The sequence below is a fragment of the Otolemur garnettii genome, unplaced genomic scaffold (assembly GCF_000181295.1).
Source record: "Otolemur garnettii isolate 467f Iridium unplaced genomic scaffold, OtoGar3 scaffold00075, whole genome shotgun sequence".
Taxonomy (NCBI): Eukaryota; Metazoa; Chordata; class Mammalia; order Primates; family Galagidae; genus Otolemur; species Otolemur garnettii.
This window is the reverse complement of record NW_003852470.1, coordinates 5406733-5428087: the sequence shown is the minus strand read 5'-3', so window position 1 is coordinate 5428087 and position 21355 is coordinate 5406733. Positions and strand designations below refer to the sequence as shown.

General features: G+C 49.8%; 1 protein-coding gene across 1 annotated transcript in view; it reads left to right on the top strand.

Annotated features, from left to right (window-relative positions):
• DOCK1 (dedicator of cytokinesis 1) overlaps positions 1–21355 on the top strand; it is a 455243-nt gene that overhangs the window by 420427 nt on the left and 13461 nt on the right. The window contains exons 40-47 of the mRNA XM_012807800.1: positions 1530–1671; positions 1787–1865; positions 3816–3900; positions 7487–7573; positions 9924–10100; positions 11127–11210; positions 15177–15314; positions 19568–19713. Coding sequence (XP_012663254.1) covers positions 1530–1671; positions 1787–1865; positions 3816–3900; positions 7487–7573; positions 9924–10100; positions 11127–11210; positions 15177–15314; positions 19568–19713 — 938 coding nt within the window. The remainder of the gene's footprint in view (positions 1–1529; positions 1672–1786; positions 1866–3815; positions 3901–7486; positions 7574–9923; positions 10101–11126; positions 11211–15176; positions 15315–19567; positions 19714–21355) is intronic.

Sequence of the window (21355 nt, the reverse complement as noted above, 5' to 3'; positions counted from 1 at the left end):
ATCACCTCCCAAAGGCCCTTCTGATACGTTAAAGATTAGATTTCAGCATTTGAGTAGGGGTAGGGGTGGGGATATAATCATTCAGACCATAGTGGGATAAATTGACTGAGTACCATGGGATCTCTGTTTCGAAATCCAGTAATTAGACAAATTTGGGTTTGACTTCCGTCTGAGTTTCTAATAGATAAATGGAAAACATGCAGCAACATGCTGTTCTCTCTGCTTGCCCCCCCACCCCCGCCACCCCAACACACACACAGTATCTGTCCAGGAATTACTGCAGCTGACTCAAGAGCCCCAATCTGGAGACTGATGTCCCCTCATTGGAATGTCGAGTACACCCATGCAACTGAGTACCCTTGTGGGAAGCTTTGCCCCAGACGGCTGTGCCTCATGTCCTGTGGCTTCTGCCTGCCGTCTGGTCCTTGGTAGCAGTTTTGTTTAGATCAAGACACCTCTGAGAGGGGCAGGGAAGGTGGAGGAGGCAGAGGGCTTCCCAAACTAGCAGCAGCCTTACACTCTCTGCCCACTGCCCCCTTTTCGTGACTCATTTGATGCTCAGAACATATCTGGTGAGTCTGAAGGGACAGAGACCTGTTACATCTTGCAAGAAAAATGGTTCTTTTAGATATGTTGACAGAGTGACTGTATCACACCCAGACAGAAACGGCCTCAGTAAGACAGTCTCGTATAAGGAAGAGCAAACGCTTCGCCACTTCACCTCCCTGCCACGCCCCAAGTTGCCGAGCCTAGCACTCGGAACAACCCCAATGGACTCTCCAACTTGGAATTTATGGCAGTGACAGAAAGATGGACCATACCCAGCCTCTAGAAGAAGAGCTCGCCCTATGTATTTTCCCTTGTCATGTGTTGATGAATAATGAGCCGCCCAACCTCCCTGAGTGTGATTGTGATGGGCGAGTCCTGCTCTCCATCCATCCCGTCCGTCACTCACTGGGGGTCTCCATCCATCCCGTCCGTCACTCACTGGGGGAGGCCGGGAGCCTCCTGGCTTCCTCCATTGGTCTGGATCCCTTTTCCTCTGCTCTGCGGGAGTCAGCTCAGCATGGCCGCACTCCTCCACTGAGGAGTGGAGTTAAATTCCTTACGGCAGAATGAAAACTACCTAATTAGGGCCTATTCTCCCCCCTAATAAAAAATATGCTCATGCTATCCACTTGCCTGGCCGCCTTAACCCTTTCCCATCATCTCTTGCCCTCTGCAGTCCCAGGCTCCAGTTGCTTGGGTTTTTTTGTCATTTGAATCAGATTGGTTGTTACTGTCCAGACGAAGGTGTCTCACTAGATTTTACTAACACAGGGTCCAGGGCTTCCCAAACATGTCTTATGTCCCTGCATTCTTGTTAAATAAGACCAACACAATTACAAGTTAAAAAAAAATTACACGTTAAATTCAATGACATTTTTTAAAAAACCCATCCAGCATATTTTGAAGACCAGCGCATTTGCGTGTGACCTTTTCCTGGCCGTCTTCCTGGCATGTTATTGAATGAATGTCTATGTTTCCAGGGAAAAGTTTTCATTTACCGGGGGAAAGAGTATGAACGCCGGGAAGATTTTGAAGCTCGCCTGTTAACTCAGTTTCCAAACGCAGAGAAAATGAAGACAACATCTCCACCAGGCGACGACATTAAAAACTCTCCTGGCCAGTGTATCCTTTAAGGCTGCCATATGGACCGTGAAACCCTTGAGATGCTGTTTGTCTGGGTGTACTTGGGGGGCTCCTGTCCACGTGCCTCACTGCTCCTTAACTCCCTTCCTATCAGATATTCAATGTTTCACCGTGAAGCCCAAGCTTGATTTGCCCCCTAAATTTCACAAGCCAGTGTCAGAGCAGATTGTAAGGTAATCATCTCATTTTTCTTGCCCGACAGGAGAGTGGTAAGAGGCTGGTTACAGATCTCTTGCTAATAATTCCACCTCTTAAAGATGGATTTTATCTTCTGATTAGCTTTCAAGATGCTTGTTCTGTGCTTTTTTAAAGAGTATCCATGAGGCTGGCTGTGATGGCTCACACCAGTAATCCCAGCACTCTGGGAGGCTGAGGCAAGGATCATTTGAGCTCTGGAGTTCAAGAGCAGTCTGAGCAACAGCGAGACCCTGTCTCTACTAAACAGAAAAATTAGCTGGGTGCTCCTTCTGGCAGGTGCCTGTAGTCCCAGCTACTCAGGAAGCTAAGGGAAGAAGATCCTTCAGCCCAGGAGTTCAAGGTTGCAGTGAGCAATGATGATGCCACTGCACTCCATCAGGGGAACAGAATGAGACTCTGTCTCAAAAAATAAAAAAAAAAAAGCATCTGAAAAAGTAAGGGAAGAAGGCAAACTAGGACCTGGGAGAATGCAGAGGCTGCCCAAGGTAACTGACAGCAAAAACTTGGCAAAAACTGGTCTTCTTGTAGATCTACCCTATGAGGTAGAGTACTCTGTTGAACTTTTTATATGAAATAAAAATTTTTTTAGAGATAAGGTCTCTCTCTATCACCCAGGCTGGAGTGCAGTGGTGCCATCACAGCTCACTGTAGCCTTAAACTCCTGGGCCCAAGTGATCCTCCCACCTTAGCCTCCTGGGTAGCTAGACTATAGGCATGTTCCACCACTTCTGGCTATTATTTTTAGAGATGGGGGTCTGAACCTCTGACCTCCAGTTATCCTCCTACCTTAGCCTCCCCAAATGCCGGGATTACAGGTGTGAGCCACTGTGCTCAGGCTGTTGAGTTTTTAACAGTGGGCTAGCCCAGTCCCACACCCAACAAATCTGAGTCCACACACATGAGTGTGGCCTTGAGTGTTTGCATTTTATAAGGCAGGGAAAGAGACAGACATTTGTTCCTGGTGATGCCTCAGAGAAGAGCCCTTCACCCCCAGAGCACAACAGTTAGATAATGTAGGATTATGGGTGGCTTTTAAATTTCAGGTGTCAACTGCCCAAATTCAGGTGAGGTTTTATGCCTCTCAGTTGAATTGCTCCTCACTTAGCAAAGGTGTGGAAACATCTGCTAAGGCAGATGTTTCTTCGAGGTTGAGAACTTTCTTCCCTATTTGATCCATGTTCTAGTGAGGAAAAAAAAAAAAAGTTACCTTCTTTGAAGGCCTAATACTCTTCAGGATTTGATTTTGTATCCTGAAGTTTGGTGGTTTCTTTAACCTTTCAGCATCAGCCATAATGGAAGATGAACCAGGACCCTTCTTCCTGGCGAATGGTTGCTCTCAGGCGTGCATTTTAAGGCTCACAGCCTTTCTTCCTAGGGAGAAGCAGCATTTGCAAGCAGTGAGCTGCAGAGCACACCCAGACACATAGTTAGTTCCCTCGGGTACAGGGGGCTGCGTCCTTTCAGTGCAGGGGAAGAAGGGAGTCTTCCCCACGCCTTGGCCCAGGGAGGGAAGCAGGCCACTTAGGGTGCATGGGTGCCACTCTTGGGGTGGTTGCCATATCTGCATGTCACAGATCTGAAACTAAAGTATGGAAGATCTTTTCAGAAATAATAAATAGGTAGATTGAACACAAGAGCCATGTTCTCTGCCCTCTACCTCAGCTCCCTCCTTCCACTCCCACCCAGCATCTCTTCTCCCTGAGGGCTGCCAGGACGGCAAAGGAGGCGAAGTCCATGTTCATTTCCCCACCTGCCAGCGCCTCTCTTCTGAGGCTGGGGGAGGAAGCCAAGGCTGTGGCATCAGGCCAGAGTTAGGGACATTTTATAAGATGCAGTGACATATTCTGAGGCCAGGCCCCATGTCTAAAAGCAAATCCGCTGTTTGTCAGGTTAAATGTTTAACTATTTGTCTTATCTCTGTACAGTTTTTACAGGGTGAACGAGGTCCAGCGATTTGAATATTCTCGGCCAATCCGGAAGGGAGAAAAAAACCCAGACAATGAATTTGCGGTAAAAACACAAATCCACCAAAAACAGCTCCTTTCAACAATAACAAAACCACCTGTGGAGATGTGTGGGCCCCAAAGGCTACCATGGGGCAGTGTTAGATGTTTTTTTACAGGATGTGCAGAAATCCTAACCTATTGCCCCACCAAATTTGGAGAAAATATTGAGATTTTACTAACAATGTGACTAGATGACCAGGTGCCAGTGCCACCTCCACAGTTGTGACAACCTACCCCAAAGGTTTCCAGACATTGCTAAATAGCTCCCCATATTGCAAACCATGCATTAGAGTCATGGAAATATTAACACAGGTCTTTAAAGCCTTTTAAAAATTATATATGCAAACTGGCTTAATAGATTCTACTTTTAAAAGGCATCAAATAAACCCATTTTTTAAAGTGTTAATGTGCGTCTTGGCCGGACAAACCTCCAGAAACCCCTGGCTAAGCCAGTGTAGCAGGGAGGAATTAGCCCTGGGACCCCCGAGGGGGACAGCTCTGCTGAGAGTACCTTCCCCTCACCTGCAATCTGGGGGGTATGAGGTGCAGGAGGTCAAAGGTAAGTTAGCACCTGCTCCTGAGAGGTGAGCATGGAACATTTCCAGCAAGGTTGCCTCAAGTACAGAGGGGCTTCTGCCTGCTCTCCCTGGGGCTGCTCCAGGAGAATGATGGAGAAGAGCCTCCCAGCCCCGAGGCCAGGGAGCACACTCAGTGTAGGGCTGGGAGGAGCTTTGAATTCTGAAGTCTTTGCCAGTTCTAACAAAACCCCTATTCCTGGGTTAATGCCAGCATCCTGGGCCCACTTGGTAGCTGGTCACTGTGCTGTTGTCTAGACCATTGAGGGAGCTCACACCCAGACACAGCCTGGACATGCTAAAGACAGTGGCTCTCTGAGCCTCCTGGATCCTCCAGTCATTACCAGCTGTGCCACTAATGTTTATATACTTTCTCTGCACTGCAGGATTTACAGGCAGTTCTTGAATTTCCCTCACACCTCTCCCATCTGGAAGGAGGTAGATTCTTAGATTATAGAAGAACAGACACAAGGAGGTCAAGTAAACTGCCGAGTGTGTGTGGCCGGTGGGGTGCGGAGCTAAGAATAACTGAGACCCTGACGGTTTGAGCCGCACTAAGCCTCAGAGGCTGCTCTGCTAAATGGCCCTGAAATCCCCTAATGGCCCCATTTAGGTCTGCACACTTGGATGAAGCATTCAGAAGCCACAGGATTTGATCCATGCTTGACAAGCCCTCAGGCTTCCTGATAAGCACGGGGGTTTTGGAGTCTTGGGAAGCCAGGTTCCAGCCCCTTGTGCTGGGGCTGGGAGGCTGCCCACCAGGCCAAGAGCTAAGAGCCTCAGCCTGGCGTCTCCAGGACTGGCCAAGAGAAGAGCTCTGGAGAGCAAAGGCCAGCCAATAAGGAGGAGAGTCAGCTTGGTGCCTGTGGCTCAAGTGGCTACGGCGCCAGCCACATACACCTAAGGTGGTGGGTTCGAATCCAGCCCAGGCCCACCAAACAACAGTGACGGCTGCAACCAAAAAATAGCCGAGCGTTGTGGCGGGCGCCTGTGGTCCCAGCTACTTAGGAGGCAGAGGCAGGAGACTCTCTTGAGCCCAGGAGTTGGAGGTTGTTGCGAGCTGTGATGCCACAGCACTCTACCCAGGAGGACAGCTTGAGGCTCTGTCTCAAAAAAAAAAAAAAACAAGGAGAGGGGTCAAGATGGGGCCTTAGTCCTGAGTAGCTGGCTGGAATGCCCAGGATGAAACAGAGATCCCCCCACCAAGGCGAGGGGGAGGGTGTTACCATGAGAGAAAGCACAGAGGTCTGGTCTAGAGATGGCCCTAAAGCAGCGGCTCTCAACCTGTGGGTCACAGCATTAGGAAGGTTGAGAACCACTGCCCTAAAGGGCAAGCATACTTCTCTGTCTAGAGCAGGTATCTGAGGCAGCCATTCCTGTGGGACAAAATGAGCATTGGCCTGAGATACCAAAGTCCTTGCCTGTGTCCCTGAGGCCTCAGCCTGGCCCTCCTCTTTCCTATACTAGAGTCTAAGAGGTTTGGGGTAAATGCTTTCCAGGCCAGTTTTCTGGAATCATGGACATTTCATCCTCCCGTTATTTGTATCTAGATGACAGGATCAGACTGCTCAGGGCTCCTGCAATTCAGGGAGGCACATGGCCGGCCAGATGTGTGAAAGGATGAGTTCCCCTGTGCTGGATTCTGTACAGCCTGTAAAGAGATGTAGAATCTCATATACTGGCTTGACACAATTTCCTGCAATATGTAACATACTCTATGTTACAAAGAACACAGTGTACAAAATGTTTTTATCTTAAATGTACATATAGCAGGTGCCAAAAACCTATATACATGTTTTAAGAGATGATATCTATGTGTTACTTTTTTCTTTTTTGCAGTTTTTCGCCAGGGCTGGGTTTGAACCCACCACCTCCAATACATGGGGCCGGCACCCTACTCCTTTGAGCCACAGGCGCCACCCTCTATGTATTACTTTTCAAAGTTGAGTTGAAGTTACGCTGCTGGTGAAGTGTACCTAGATGTGTCACACACGTCCCTTGTACCTGCAATGCACACACTTTGGGGACTGATCAAATTTTACTTCCAACAAGATCTCTTAAAATGTGTCTACATTTTTTGGCACCACCAACATATATATACTTTTAATACATAGTAAGCAGTCTGGAACCATAAATACTGCAAGGTTTAGACCATCCTCTGTGGGTAGAGGGTGATTTATTTTTCTTCTTTTTTTGTCACATCTCTATGTTCTCATGTAAACATATATTAGTATGTCAAATTTTAAAGCTTCAAATATGCTGACTGATTTCATTAGAAGGTGAGAGGTCACTTTGTGGGCCCAGTCTTCCTTAAGGCATTGGCACCTTTGAGTTTCTTTTGAACGCTAAGAAAGATTAACATAAACCTCCTAAAAGTTAGAGGCTTTCCAAAAATTTACATTCTACCTTTATTTATTTATTTTATTTCATTATTTTTTTTTTTTTAGAGACAGAGTCTCACTTTGTCACCCTCAGTAGAGTGCTGTGGCATCACAGCTCACAGCAACCTCCAGCTCCTGGGCTTAGGCGATTCTCTTGCCTCAGCCTCTCGAGCAGCTGGGACTACAGGCGCCCGCCACGACGCCCAGCTATTTTTTGTTGCAGTTTGGCAGGGGCTGGGTTTGAACCCACCACCCTCAGTACCTGGGGCCAGCGCCTTATTCACTGAGCCACAGGTGCTGCCCCCCAAAATCTACTTTCTGAAGGGGGAACCCCTTCATGGTCAGGGATGTATATCTTCCCTGCCCACCTCTTACACTTTCTTGATGAATAGGCAGGTGGGCAATGCTGGCGGGCAAACCAGGAACGCTCTGAAGTGTCCTGTGTGACTGTTAAGCACAGCGTGGCCTGTGAGGTGTGACTCAGTGCACACCCCCCTGCACTGAGCACAGGCAGAACCGTGTCCTAAGGAAGGGCCTGACTCCTACAGAGCTGTAGGGCCCCATTCAGGCTGGCCTGTCCACCCGCTGACACCCTTCTCCTGACAAGTATTGTGTGTGTGTGTTTCCTTTGCAGAATATGTGGATCGAGAGGACCATATACACAACTGCATATAAGTTACCTGGAATCTTGAGGTGGTTCGAGGTCAAATCTGTTTTCATGGTAAGGACACTCCGCGGAAGGAATTGTCCATTCCCCTCCCTGCAGCAGTCTGACACTCCCTCTTCACTCTCATAAGCCACGAGGTCCCCGTGGCCAGCGTCCACACCACAGACCCCTCAGTCCCCACGGTCACCCTGCCTGTGCCTCAGAGCATGTCTCTTACTCACCAATATTTTAGTGGAAATGCTGTGTAATCACAACCAACTCCAGCGTCTATGAAAACCAGAACTAAGATTTCACTCCTTCTTACAAAATATTTAAATTCAGTCATAGCTGTGCTGTTTTGACAGTTCTTTCTGTTAACTAGATGAAAAGTTTAAGACAAGTTCCAATTTACATACTTTCCAAAAAATCTTTTTTCCTGATGGTTTTATTGCCATTTACATGACAAACAACTTAATTAATAGTACTTGCTCATTTCAAGTAAAAATAGCCTGAAAATATACCCTTCCCCGGCACTTTTTAAAGGAATAACGATTTCCAGCTCAGCAAAACTAAGCTTTGCCTTGCCCTGGGACAGTCGCATTTACATGAAGCTCACATTTGCGGTAAGCTATATCGGACACTTTCATTTACATGAACCCGAGTTGGTCAGCAGATTTATTGACTATTTTGAAATGCCAGGGCTGTGGCAATTGGCAGTATAAAAAGATCTGATTGAACCATGGGAGGTGTTTTTTGTTTGAGTGTCTCCAAGCTGCCATCTCCACCTGGCAGGATCTCACCCTGTATGCCATTTCATCGGCACAGAGTGCCCTGAAGCACTGGTTATTTGGCTGCAGGACTTGGCTGGAAGTTCACTTTCTTGCTGTGTGTCCACTTTTCTCCTTGGCCCATGGCAGCCTGAGCTCTGGGCCCAGCCACGGAGCCTGTGATCCACTGGCCCTCTTCACCCTGCAGGGCCACAGGGTGGGAGCCCTTGGCACACCTGGGAGTCTTCCCTGCCCCTCCCTGGGCACTTTTCACTTTCTGCTCTGGGAGCACCTGGGTAGCCCCAAAAGGATGGAAGGCTCTCGGGAGTTATGTGTCGGGTGAAAATGCAACCCCTTCTCCCGGGGCCCTCTGGAGCTAGTGATGTGCTCAGCACACGCGGCACACAGAAAAGCCGGCCCTTCACGCAGCAGGCACTAAACCTCCTAATGAGCCCACAGCCCATGTCATCCTCGGTCAGCCGCTCCAGGTGGACAGGGGCCCTGACCTTTGGTGTGAATGCAGCTCGTCCTCTGGCAGGGCTGGCCATTGGGAACAAACTAAGACAGCTGGAAGCTGAATAATCCCAGAGTGATAGGACCGATATCCTGCTATCAAACCCCATGGCTTGTGCCTTCTGGGACCAACCTCCATGCGCTAGCTGTAGGGCCAGGGTTAGCCACTGATTGTTTGATAGAAATAGGAAACGATTCCTTTTTGAGGCAAACAAGGTCAGGGACAGGGAGTTAGCAGCCGGGCCAGATGGAGCACTGCCCGGAATGTCCCTTTGCTAAAGCTGTTTGCCAGGGATGGAATGCAGAACATGGTGCGGGGTCAGGACAGCACAGCTAGATCATGTGTTGTTCAGGGTGCACGTGACTGGCTGGCCACATTGTGTGCACTACGACCTCTCCATGGCCCTTCCTCCATCAGTGCAAGGCGGGCAGTACATAGGGAGCCTCTGTACCTCCACAACCTCCAGGGAATGTCACTCAGGGCTTGGCAATTTACAGAGTACTCATCCCCTCTGCTCCCCCTACCCTCCACCTCTCAGACAGGTGGTCCTCTGCCTCCTGTGCTGAAGGTCCCCCTGACAGCAGCAGGTTTACAGATGAGGCTGCTTGGTGGTGCCCATTGACCCTGGGGGAGCGAGAACTCTTCCCGCAAGGCCAGAGAAGGCCATGGCAGGGCCCCTCCCTCATCTTCCGTGACCAGACAGGGACAGCAGGCTTCTCAAAGGCCCAGGTTTCCATCTGGATTCCTCAAAATGCCCTAAAACCTTCATGCTGTGTAAAACAAGCAGAAAACAAGAACAGGCTGGAAGATTCCCTTTCTGAAGCTGGCAGATTGTGTTCAAACACCACCAGGGTGACCACACACGTGTGCACTTGTGTGTACACACACACACATACATACTCAAGGCTGAGTGGCCTTGCTGGTGCCTTGAAATTCTCATGTAAGGGCTCTGTCTAGAAACAATGATAATACCAGGGCCAGCTGCTCTTGGTAGAGCTGTAAATGATCACATCCAGAAGTTCTGCTGGGAAAAATGGTGCTTGGGAGAGCAGAAAGCTTGCCCCACCTCCGAGCCTGGCTCCTCAGCGGGGCCCTGCGAGCTGGCTGGGTGGGCTGATGTCCTGCTGGTGCCCCTTCCTTGTAGGTGGAGGTCAGCCCCCTGGAGAACGCCATAGAGACCATGCAACTGACCAATGACAAGATCGACAGCATGGTGCAGCAGCACCTGGATGACCCCAGCCTGCCCATCAACCCCCTGTCCATGCTCCTCAACGGCATCGTGGACCCCGCTGTCATGGGAGGATTCGCAAACTATGAAAAGGCTCGTGACAGCCCTGCCCTGGCACAGACAGAACATTCCAAACCCTGTCCCCAAACGCCAGAAACGATCTTTGAATAGTCTCAGCAGTAATCCAGCCAAGGCCAGGCCAGTGCCCAGAGGCAGGCTCTGCAGACTGGGGACAGTGGAGGCCTGATCCCGGCTCAGTCCTTGGGCATCCTCTGACAGCCAGGAAGGCCCCATGATCCACTCTGGGGGGCTTACCTGCAGCCCGTGGGCCTCAGGTGGCTTCCAGAGACTGGGATCACTACAGACAAAAGCATCCGAGTATTCAGTCCAGGGGCAGCACTTACCCTGCAGAGGGGCCTGGCCAGCCGGTCTCCCCGGGTCTTGGCCCCATAGGACCTGGCAGAAGCTAAAGGACATGGGCGTGGTCTAGACCAGGGCCTGCGTTTCTGTGCAGGAGGTTCTCCGGGAACCCTGCTACTCTTGCTGCCTGTGGCTGCTGTCCTGGTACAGAAACAGCAGAATTGAGTAGTTGCAGCATTGAGTAGTTGTGACAGAGACGCGTATGGTGAATGAAACCTAAAATGTTTGCCATCTGGCCCTTCTCAGAAAAAGTATGTTGACCTCTGATCTAGACAGGGTGGAAACTGAGACAGAGAGGGCGGCGGGAGGGCAGGCTGCAGGGGTTACCGCCCTTGCAGGAATGGGCAGCTTTGTTGTCTGCAGGTATAAGTCAGGCCTGGGCAACTATAAAGTGGGGCAGCAACGTCTGAGCAGCAGAGAGGCTGTGTCCACTGCCCCCAGCAGGGCCCAGCAATCCCAGTCAGCCATGGCTTCCCTGGACCCAAGTGATGGCGTGCAGCCAGGTCCCCCCTGCTTCCCCAGGGGTCCATCAGTTCCATTTATTGTATTTGGCCTTGCTGGGCAGTTTGCCCTGGGTGCTGAGTAGGGTGTAACCCTAGCTCTGGAGTGAGCTCTATCCCCAGGGCCCTGCACACAGTAGGTGTGAGAATCTGTGCCAGATGGCCAGGTGGACTGAACGGCTGTCCCTGTCTCCTCCAGGCCTTCTTCACGGACCGGTACCTGCAGGAGCACCCCGAGGCCCACGAAAAGATCGAGAAGCTCAAGGACCTGATTGCTTGGCAGGTAGAGTGTCAGATGCCAGCCTTGCCCGACTGGAGGGGAAGGAAAGCTGAGTGTAAGCCAGCACAGCTCTGCCGGGCTCCCCTCAGCCCACATGCCCAGCCAGCATGGGGGCTTCTGGCTGGCAGTCAGCACAGACGAGACTAGTTTGTCCCTGGGCGAGCCCACCCACGGCTCCCGGGCTCCCTGCAGTCAGCAATTAGAACATCCAGGATGTTCTCTTTCGCCAGTGAATAAGGCTTCTTTCCTCCTGCTGCTGGAAAACCCAGCAGTGTGGTATTGATAGGACAGAACTCCAGGCAGGCTCAGAGCTGTAGTGCCTGGAACCCTGGCCTGTGCCCAGAGAGCGCTGAGCTGACACAGGCCTCGGCGAGTGTGCGGCCAGAGCCACAGGCACCCTCCCCCTGTCCTCCCGCAGGCTCTCAGGTGGTGTGTGTCCTCATTTGCGTTTTCCCAGCTACAGTTCTGCTTGTCATGTAGTTTTCAACCCCTGCCCCTGTGGCCTCCTGAGTCTTTCCTAGGGGGCCCTCAGGGGTGCCCGTGCTCGGTAGTCAGTTACCCATGTGTGTGTCTGTGTGTGTCGGAGCCCCCCCAGAGCGTGTCAGGCCAACAGGGAGCTCAGTTCGCACTTGCTCTGCTACGTGGGGCAACTCGTTTCCTTATGCCTCTTTTTCCTGAGCAGGAGGCAAGGAGGGTGCTGTCCCTGAGGTCTTCTGGGAAGGCTGAGTGAGCAGAGAGCTGAGAGAGGTGGGGGCATTGTAGCCAGTGCCACTTTGCTCAGCCAGCAGTCCCAGGCTTCCAAAAGGGGGGCGTGTGGCTTCTCTGTACCCAGTCCATCTTCCTCTGTTACTAAGAAAGTGGGAGCAAATTTAAAATTTTTAATGATTCCATTTTAGATGTTGTAGAAACCAAAGAGTACAAAATTCAAAATTCTTCTGAAGGCTATAAAACCATTGCTATCCAAAAACTAGTTTGGTCTGCAAAAGTTCTATTGATTTTTTTTTTCTGTAAGCTTTTACAGCAAATTGGATTTTAAGAGTTTCAAGCCCTACAGACGAAAATAATTTGTTCCCCAGAGAGCAACTTTATGTCAGCCCTATGTCATCACTCCTAATAACTATATTAAAGGATGAATTTTAAAGCAGTTCACAGGAAAGTTGAAAGACCCAGTTTTCTAGTCACTTCATTAAATCAAAAAGTAATGAAAAATACATATCTAAAACATTACATATGATTTTGCTTTCATTTGCAAATGTTTTGAAAACCCTTATCTTCATATGGGTAGTTGAGTCATGGGTTCATTAAAAACAAGAAGTTTGGGGTCATCAGAATGCTTTGTTCTTCTTTTGTTTACTGGTTCATTGGGACTTTATTTCCTGAATCTCTATCAGGGCACAGTGAGATTTTCCTCCTGGGAGTCCCAGGACACGTTTGCAGAGTTTTCATCACCAATGTACAATAAATGCCCAAAATGGTCTGCAAAGTCTGGTTAATAAGTCTGGCAGCTCCTCTGCTCTGCTTTCTGTCTCTGAACACGGGATGGGCCACCTTGCTCCTCTCTCTGGGGGGGAGGCTGCAGCCCGGGTGCAGACTGTGTGGAGCCTCGTCCCGGGTTGCAGCTGACACCAGGTCACGAGTCACTTCTCAAAGGCACAGCTCCATCTTTCCCAAACACAGCTGTCATTGTTGGGCATCCCTGCTTAGTGTCCAAAGAGGAATCCATACAGTCTCCTATTAAACTGCTGTGATGTTCACATATTTCTCTTTTGAAATGTACAAAGATGAAAGACCAGAGTCACTCATCATCCCCAGCTGATGACAAGCGTGACCGCTGTGGCCAGGGGTGGTGCTCCTGGAGCACCAAGCAGGGCTTCCAAATGTTCTCCACTCCATGCAGGGCACGAATCTGTGCAGGGAACAAACAGGGGCAAACTTCAAATGCCAGGCATTAGCGGGGCATCTTTGTAGAGCAGGCTGCAGGCTCGTTTTGAACAACCAGCAGTGTGACTTTGGGAAAGTTCTCTCTGGGCTCTGAGAAACTCTTAGGAAGGCAGATTTCAGGGAGCCGCCTACAGTAAATCCAGTTCCGGAATCTGTCTGAGAAATGTTGGTGTTCAGCCAGGCTGGGACCCCATAGAACTAAAAGGTCTGAAGACCATTTCAGGCCCTGGGTCTGTGGCTTACTATTTGTCTATTTAATACCTTGTAGGTTGGAATGTGTTTACACAAGACATATTTTTATTTTCTTTCATGTAGAATCATAGTTCAGCCCAAAATAAACATAGAACAGGGGGCTAGGTCTCAGCCTGTAAGCAGGTTATTTCCAGCCAACAGCAGATCAGGAACTGTGCACACCTTGTCAAGTTTCACCTGCCAAGTTGCAATTCAGGCAGGACCAATGACCTAAACCCAGTGGTTTTACCCTCATCCAGCAAGCGCCTTCTTCAATGTAAAGAACTGACCAATTAAGAGTTTCATCACACCACCACCATTACCACCACCAACAAAAAAAGACATGATTAGATTGCATTTTGCACATTTGAGAGAGATTCGTGCTAAATCAAAAGTGCTTTTAGCATCTAGGGTGGCTGTGCTTCACCTTGAGACAGCGCCCCATGCAGACCTGATCTGGCAACCAGAGGTGCACGTACATGTTTGCTATCCCACCAGACACTGTTCCCACTGGCCTGTGTCATCCCTGAAGGCAGAACTCAGGAAACACGAGGCTTACAGTGAGCGTTTTCTACTGTTGGCCCTGAGGAAACCGTGGCTAGCCCCAGGGAGGCCGCCATCTGCATGAGTAATCCCTGTGAAATATTAAACCGTACCAGCTATTATGAACTCTCACCTGCACACTCTCCCTTGGCAATAACTGGCCAGAAGGGGATAACTGGCGTGTACCTCGGGTTTGGGCCCAAGTGTCAGCAAAACGAACTTTGGTGTCAGTGCAGCTTGAAAGCAGGCTGAGGGACGCTGGCTGACTCCCTCCTCTCCTGAAGTGCCGAGACAGGCAGCAGCTGCGTGCTATAAATGGCAACCAAATACTTTTTATGCATTGATTCATCTTGATAAGATTTCTTGAATTTGTTCACATGAAATTCAATTGTGTACTTATTATCCTTCTTACTAATAAATTTCTGCTCATTTAGATTGGTGTTCTATCCTATTAGGAAAATCTGTTTTTAATCAGTATTTTGATTTAATTATAAATTATTAAGAGCAAACCTCTTAGCTTGATTGCACTGAAGAAGGTCTAACTCCTGGTCCAAGCCTTCAAGGGAAGTAGAGGCCAGGGGCAGAAAGGAGCCTTTCCTACACCCACTGCCAACGGCAGCCACCGTGGTGCGTCTCTGCGGCTGGGAGAATGGAAATGTCTCTCCTGTGACACTTTTAAAGGTCAGCTGCATCTCCTCGCTAGGAAGTGAATTGTTGGCATGGATACTTTGTGACAGCAGTGTCGGCAGAGAAGTGATTATTTTTAGTTTTAAGGAAGAATAAATGTATTCTTCCTTCCCAAATAAGAATATTCCTCAGGACTATAGATCACGTGTAATTACGTTTTGGAATCGGGTTCTCAATTGCCTGAAAGGCAATATTCTTAGCTTAAAAAAAAAAAGTTTGCATTGTGACATGACCCTTTGCTACCAGAACAAGTTATATCTAAACAGATTCAAAGTGCAGCTCTTCCCGTCCTCAACTGCAGAGCACAGATGGGTCTATTCTGGGAACTTAGTTGAGTGGCCGTGGAGGGGGGGGGCCACTCTGGACACGTCCAGTTCAGAAGGCGCGTGATTTCCATCTCAGCGTTTGGTCTGGGGGTAGGGGGACGTCTGCCTGCTGATGGGTTCACTGTGCCTGTTTGACATGGAACAAAAGCAGATGTGGCTTGTACTGCAGCACCTTCCACCGTGCACCTGGCTCCCCTGGACCATGATCCGAGAAGTGAGGAACCTAACCTCTGTTTTTCAGATTCCATTTTTGGCTGAGGGGATTAGGATTCATGGAGACAAGGTCACAGAAGCACTGAGGCCGTTCCATGAGAGGATGGAAGCCTGCTTCAGACAGCTGAAGGAGAAAGTGGAGAAGCAGTATGGCGCCCGCACCCTGGTGAGTGGGTGGTGTGGAGGAGAGGGGGAGTCTGCCAGGCCCCAGAGCAGAGCAGAGCAACTCACAGGTACACACGATTCCTGCATAGCAGCAGGACACAAGGGAGCCCAGCCCCTTGGTCAGGCCACCTGCCAGCATCCAGCTGCCTCCTTTTAATGATGAGAAATGTCAAGGTGGATAAACATTTACACATTTGCTAGATCACCAGATGCCCCCCTGTCTGCTGTGGACACAGTCCACCCTTACTGTTGTGGAACAACGGAGAAATCACTCAGGGCTCCTGTGACTTGGCTGGTTGGCCGAGCCCACACCTGTAATCCTACAACACACACCAAAATTTTCAGTAACCCACAGGGCGTGGGTTATTTCCCTTGACAGAGGTGGCCCAGTCAAGGGTGAAGTCTAAGAATTGTGGCCATGAGGGGGGATGTGAGGGATTGTGTAGTTTGGGTTTCTTAGCAAAGTCTCACCTACTAGAGGAAGCTGGGAAGGACTCTGCCCAGGAAAAGGACTGCCCTAGCAAAGGCTGGAGGCCTGTGCAGACAGGTGCACCGTGGGTAGAAGAAATCAAGCGAAAGAACTGGAAGGCACCTGACCTCCAAGATCTAGACCCGCTGGGCTGGGGCAGGAGGCTCTCTTCTGAGGAAGGGCAGAACTAGCTTTTTGTGATGAGTTTATGAAACATTTCTAGGCAGGGGCTGGCATGCATGACCGAAGAGCAGCTTGTGAGTTGTAACCCTGTAAAAAGCCTCCCAGTGGCAGTCCTGCAGCAGGCTTCAATCTGTCTTCAGAAGTCACGTCTTAGCAGCTCTGGGGGCAAGGCCAGACACCACGATGGGAGAGCTGCCTTGGTGAGACGTTCAGAGTGGTGCTTCCACCCCGCCAGTCTTGTGGAGTTTTGCTGGGGCCTACCTTAGCCACCTGTGGACCCTGGAGAAGGTAGCTCCTTTCTCATCGTGAAGGGATGAGGGCTTCAGCTCCTGAAGGAAGGCAGCTGGAGGAAGCTGCTCTGCTTCTTACCACATGTCACTTCATTCTCCAAAGGCCAGCTGTTGAATGAGGCACGCCATTTTGGTTTCTGTTTTGGCCGAATTCCTAGCCCCCCTCTCTATTGAACTCAGTTTTCCTTCCCACATTCATCTCATTCAGCAAACACTAATTCAGTGCTTAGGGACCTTGCCAAGTGTTCTACAAATATCTATTTGCTCGGTCCACCTAATGCTCTGTGAAGCAAGCACCTGGTCATCCCCATATTACAGGCAAGGACACAGGGACACAGGCAGGTTAACTAGCCCGAGGTCACACACCAGCAGGTGTCAGGCCCGGGGTCTGAGACCTATCGCTGTACCTCCAGAGTTTGTGTATTTCACATCACTGAGCTTTTCCTCCTCTTGCCCATGAGTGGGGAGACCCAGGACTCTCCCTCATGGAGATCACCCCACCTGCTCTCCCAGGCTCCCCACCGCTGCCGGCTGAGGCTGAGCTCTGGGCCTCCAAGCCCAGGACCCTGACAAAGCACAGCTGCTGGGCCGTGGTCTAAAGGCTCAGCCGGTGGTAATCTGGGGATTGACAGCCCAGTGGCAGCGGGCTTGGGGATCAGTGCTGCCCTTGCTGGAAGTCAGAACCCCCAAGAAGTGCTTCATGGCGCCAGAGCTCGCAGCTCATACACTCATGGTCGAGGGGCAAGAAGCGTTTCAGGTGTGTCCCTGTGTGTCTCTTCCAAAGTTTGGTGCCAGTTTGACCTCCAAGAAATAAACACTTGTGAAATCTTTTTTTTTTTTTTTTTTTTGAGACAGAGCCTCAAGCTGTCCCCCTGGGTAGAGTGCCATGGCATTACAGCTCACAGCAACCGCCAACTCCTGGGCTCAAGCGAGTCTCCTGCCTCCGCCTCCCAAGTAGCTGGGACCACAGGCGCCCGCCACAACGCCCGGCTATTTTTTGGTTGCAGCCGTCATTGTTGTTTTGGCGGGTCCGGGCTGGGGATTCGAACCCGCCACCTTAGGTGTACGTGGCTGGCGCCTTAGCCGGTTGAGCTATAGGCGCCGAGCCCACTTGTGAAATCTTGAGGTTCTCCTGCTAATTGAAAAGCTTCCTCCTTTGTCAATCATTTAATGTCTATCTCAAAGTCACCAAAAGCAGCCTAGCTCAGCAGAGGCCATATCCCTCCTCTGCTGTGAAGCACTATTCTGCTTGTGCCTTTGGGCCCGGTGGAGAAGACAAGGGCAGGGAAGTCAGGGTGTGGTGTGGGCAGTGTGGGTGTCTCACTACCAAGGACAAGTGTCCCCCAGCTGTGGCTCCATGGCAGCCATCCTTGCCTGGAGATTGGCACTTCCCGCCATGCCCTGAGGCGGCACCAACCCCCTACTTGCTGCCCTTCTCTGTAGGGCCAGCTGGGGAGAGGCTACCTGGGGGGGGGGGGACCCAAGGATGGAATTAAGGGTGTGTTGCTCACGGTGGATGCTTTGTTCTCTGGGGCCACCTTCTTAAGTCCAGGACCCCAAAGGTAGGCTCTGGGCAGCTTCTCGTGCGCAGGAAAGGGCCAGGTAGGTGCCCTGTCAGCTCTGAGAAGTGTGATCAAGAGCAGCCTGGAGTGACACGTCCCTGAATTAACTACTTTGGAAACTTGCAGACATCTCCAAATACTTTGAAAAGCAATATAGTATCATCCCGTTTCAAAGATGGATTTAAAAAAAAAAAAACATAGTAAGGACATAAATCATTTTATCAATTTTTCAGAGCCGGCCTAAGCCTTAGAGATTGGACACCCTCTGATTCTCAATGCACAGACCCCCAGCCTACCCGACTCTGGCTTTTAGCTCAGCAGGCCTGAGGCTCTCAAAACCCACAGCCAGTCAAGTCAGTCCCTGATGGCAGGGCTAGAGCGCAGTGTCACCTGACCCTTCTCGAGTGAGGAATGTGGGCCCAGGGACCCTGGGAAGGAGTCTGCGAGTGCCTGCCACAGTAGCACCCCTGCCTTCGCTGGCCATGGAGCAGGGACATGTTTGTGTTTGCCTCTGAGTCTCAAAGGAGATGTTTGTTTCTCAAACCATCTTCATCTACCTCTTCCTTCAAGTCCAGTGAGGAGCAGGGAGCCTTGGCGGGTTCTGGCCATTCTCCGTCTTGTCTACAACATCACTTTAACCACCTGGGAGGGCCAGGAACCAAGCTGCAGCCTAATCTCTTAAACTCCTCCCAGGTGGCCCCAGCCCCTCAGCCCACAGGCCCTGGTTCTCCTACCTTCCCCAGCTCCTGTTACACACCACTGGTCAGCCTTCAGCCCTTGCCTGGTTCTAGCCGTGGTCTTGCCTGGTAGTGCCAGGGTTCACCCCACCCCCTTTGCCCCAGATCTGGATCCCTGCAGCCTCAGACAATGCAGAAAGAAATGAACATGGCCGTGTGCCAATAAAACTTTATTCACAAAATAGGCTGCTTTTGTACCATCTTAGCAGAACGGAGTAGTTTCAACAGAGACCATGTGGGGGGATTGAAGCCACACAGAGAAGTGTCCTGCAGGAATTTGGTTCTCATGTCCTCAGGTTATAGGCAAGTGTGCAGCAGCTGTAGTCCAGATGTCCCAGCATCTGGCTCAGGGTGCAGGTACCCGAGAATTTTCTAGCTAATTAGATGTTGACACATGCTATATTTCAGTGACACTTTTTCTGGTAGTATGTCAAGAAGAGGATGGAAAAGTACATCCACACACCATTTTTCTCCAGGATGCATCCCTAGTCTGGTACTGAGCAGGTGGGAGGAGCGTTGGTGACTCCTATGTGGCTTCATACCATCCTTGGGGGGCGGGGGGAGAGTCACCTCCCGGAGGCAGCAGGAGTGTCTCAGTTCAGTCTCAGCAGCTCCATCATTGCTGATCCATGCGTCTTGGTCATTTGCATGGTTTGTCAACATGGAGAGATGCACAAAGATCTTGCAACTTCTTTAACCACCTCCTAGATGTTGGAGGTCACCCTGCATATTACTTTTTCTGGTCAGGATATTCTACTATGCCTTTGGAATGGGTTGACACATGGGGATCCTGGTAAAGAAACGGCACTGAAAATTAAAAGGCTGCAAAGATTCCTTCTGATAATTTTTACTATACTGAGTCAGATTTCAAAAGATCACAAAATAATCATTTTTTCTTCTATTGAGAACGAGAATGTCTACTGTTTATAAAAGTGTGGGTTCCACCATGCAAATGCCACCTCCCCATGGAAGTCTGGCCATGCCAGGTACAGGAATCTCTCTTTCTCTTTCAGCCCTCGAGTCTGGACGACAGGAGAGGCAGCCGCCCCCGGTCCATGGTGCGGTCCTTCACTATGCCATCCTCATCCCGGCCCCTGTCCGTGGCCTCCGTCTCCTCCCTCTCATCTGACAGCACCCCTTCCAGGCCGGGCTCTGATGGGTGAGTTGATCTGAGCACTGGGGAGAATGGGAGCAGAGAGGGCTCAAGGGATCCTATGAGGAACTCTGGATTTATTTTATCACAAATGAGGAATTTTTAAAATCAAAATTATCTTTAAGACTCTAAAAGACTCTGTGATGGCGGTGCCTCATATTTCAAGGTCTTATGAGTTGTTGAGAAAAAAATCCTCACTTTGGGGAAGGTTTCCTTCAAATTCCAAAACCTCTAGGGAGTGTCCAGTCCTCTTTGGTGTGACTTAGAAGCAGTGTGATACATTCCCTGGTGGCCGTGCACTTGGGATTTCTCGTCTTACATTCACCTCCAGCGCGTCCTGCTGGGGCAAGGGCTGGCAGGGCCTGAGCCTGACACGGCCACTGCTGCAGCACCGCGCCTCCCCTCCTCCCCCCGCCCCCGGCTGGCAGGCTGGTCACACAGGCTTATAGCTGGACGAGCCACTTCCTATTTTCTTTTCTTTTTCTTTCTTTTTTTTTTTTAGAGCAAAACATTATATTTGTTTGGTGTTGTTTCTGGGAAGGTGTTATTACCTTTAAAGGGAACTGCTGTTTAAATTGAATACTTCTGAAAATGACCATCTGTCCCCTACTTTCTATGACCATCCTGAAAAATATGGGGCATAGTATCTTATATCTCAAAATTTTTACGTGACAAAATATGCACAATATAAAAATAATATAAAATTTACCATCTTAATCACTTGTAAGTGCGCAATTCAGTGGCATTGAGTCCATGCACCCTGCTCTACATCCATCACTCGCATCCATTCTAGAACTCTTTTTATACTGTGAAACTGTAACTCTGTCCCCATTAAAGGCTAATTCCCCTTGCCCCTGGGCAACCACCTCTCAACTCTCTTTCTCTGCGATTCTGAGTGTTCTGAGTACGCACAGGACACCTTCTCTCTACTAGACCCCTCAGGAGACCCATTTTTTTCCTCCTCAGCACTTGATAGCACAAAACAGCTAAGAGAACGTTAAGAACCAACTCTAGTCGGACTAGTTAACACACATCCACTGGGCACCACCGTGGCTCCTACATTCCCTCAGGTTATTGCAAAGAGAGCTGAGATATTGATAGTTTTTGCGTTTCCAAGTAGCAAACATAGAAAGTTTGTTTTTACTACACAAAAAGAAAAAAACTGTTGCATGCAATCTAAACATCAGGGAAGAACTTCTAATTGTTTCACTGCCAAGTTTACATAGTTCTGTGTATGTCCAATCCCATCTGGTTTACAATCCATCATCCTATCCAACCCGCGGGCTCCTGCTGCCATCACTGTGCAGACTCCAACTTCCAGAGGGCCCCAAGGGACGGCTCCAGTACAAGTGCCCTTGGTTGCCAACAACTGATGTGCCCAAGAGAGAGCTGCAAACTATACCCGCATGTTTTTCTCAGCAGCGGTGTTTATTGGTATCTGATGCTTATAAGGCCAAGTCCATATGGAAATTCTCAATTAGAAGTATTTAAATCATGTGTGCTTGTCACTTTAGAGCAAGATTGCTGAAGAAATCTAATTCCACTTCTCCCCAAGAAAATCCCCAGGCTAGTTCTGAAAAGGTTTTTATGTTTTCAAGAACATAGGAGTTAGGGTAGAAATTGATAGAGAGGTTTTAGATAGGAGAGT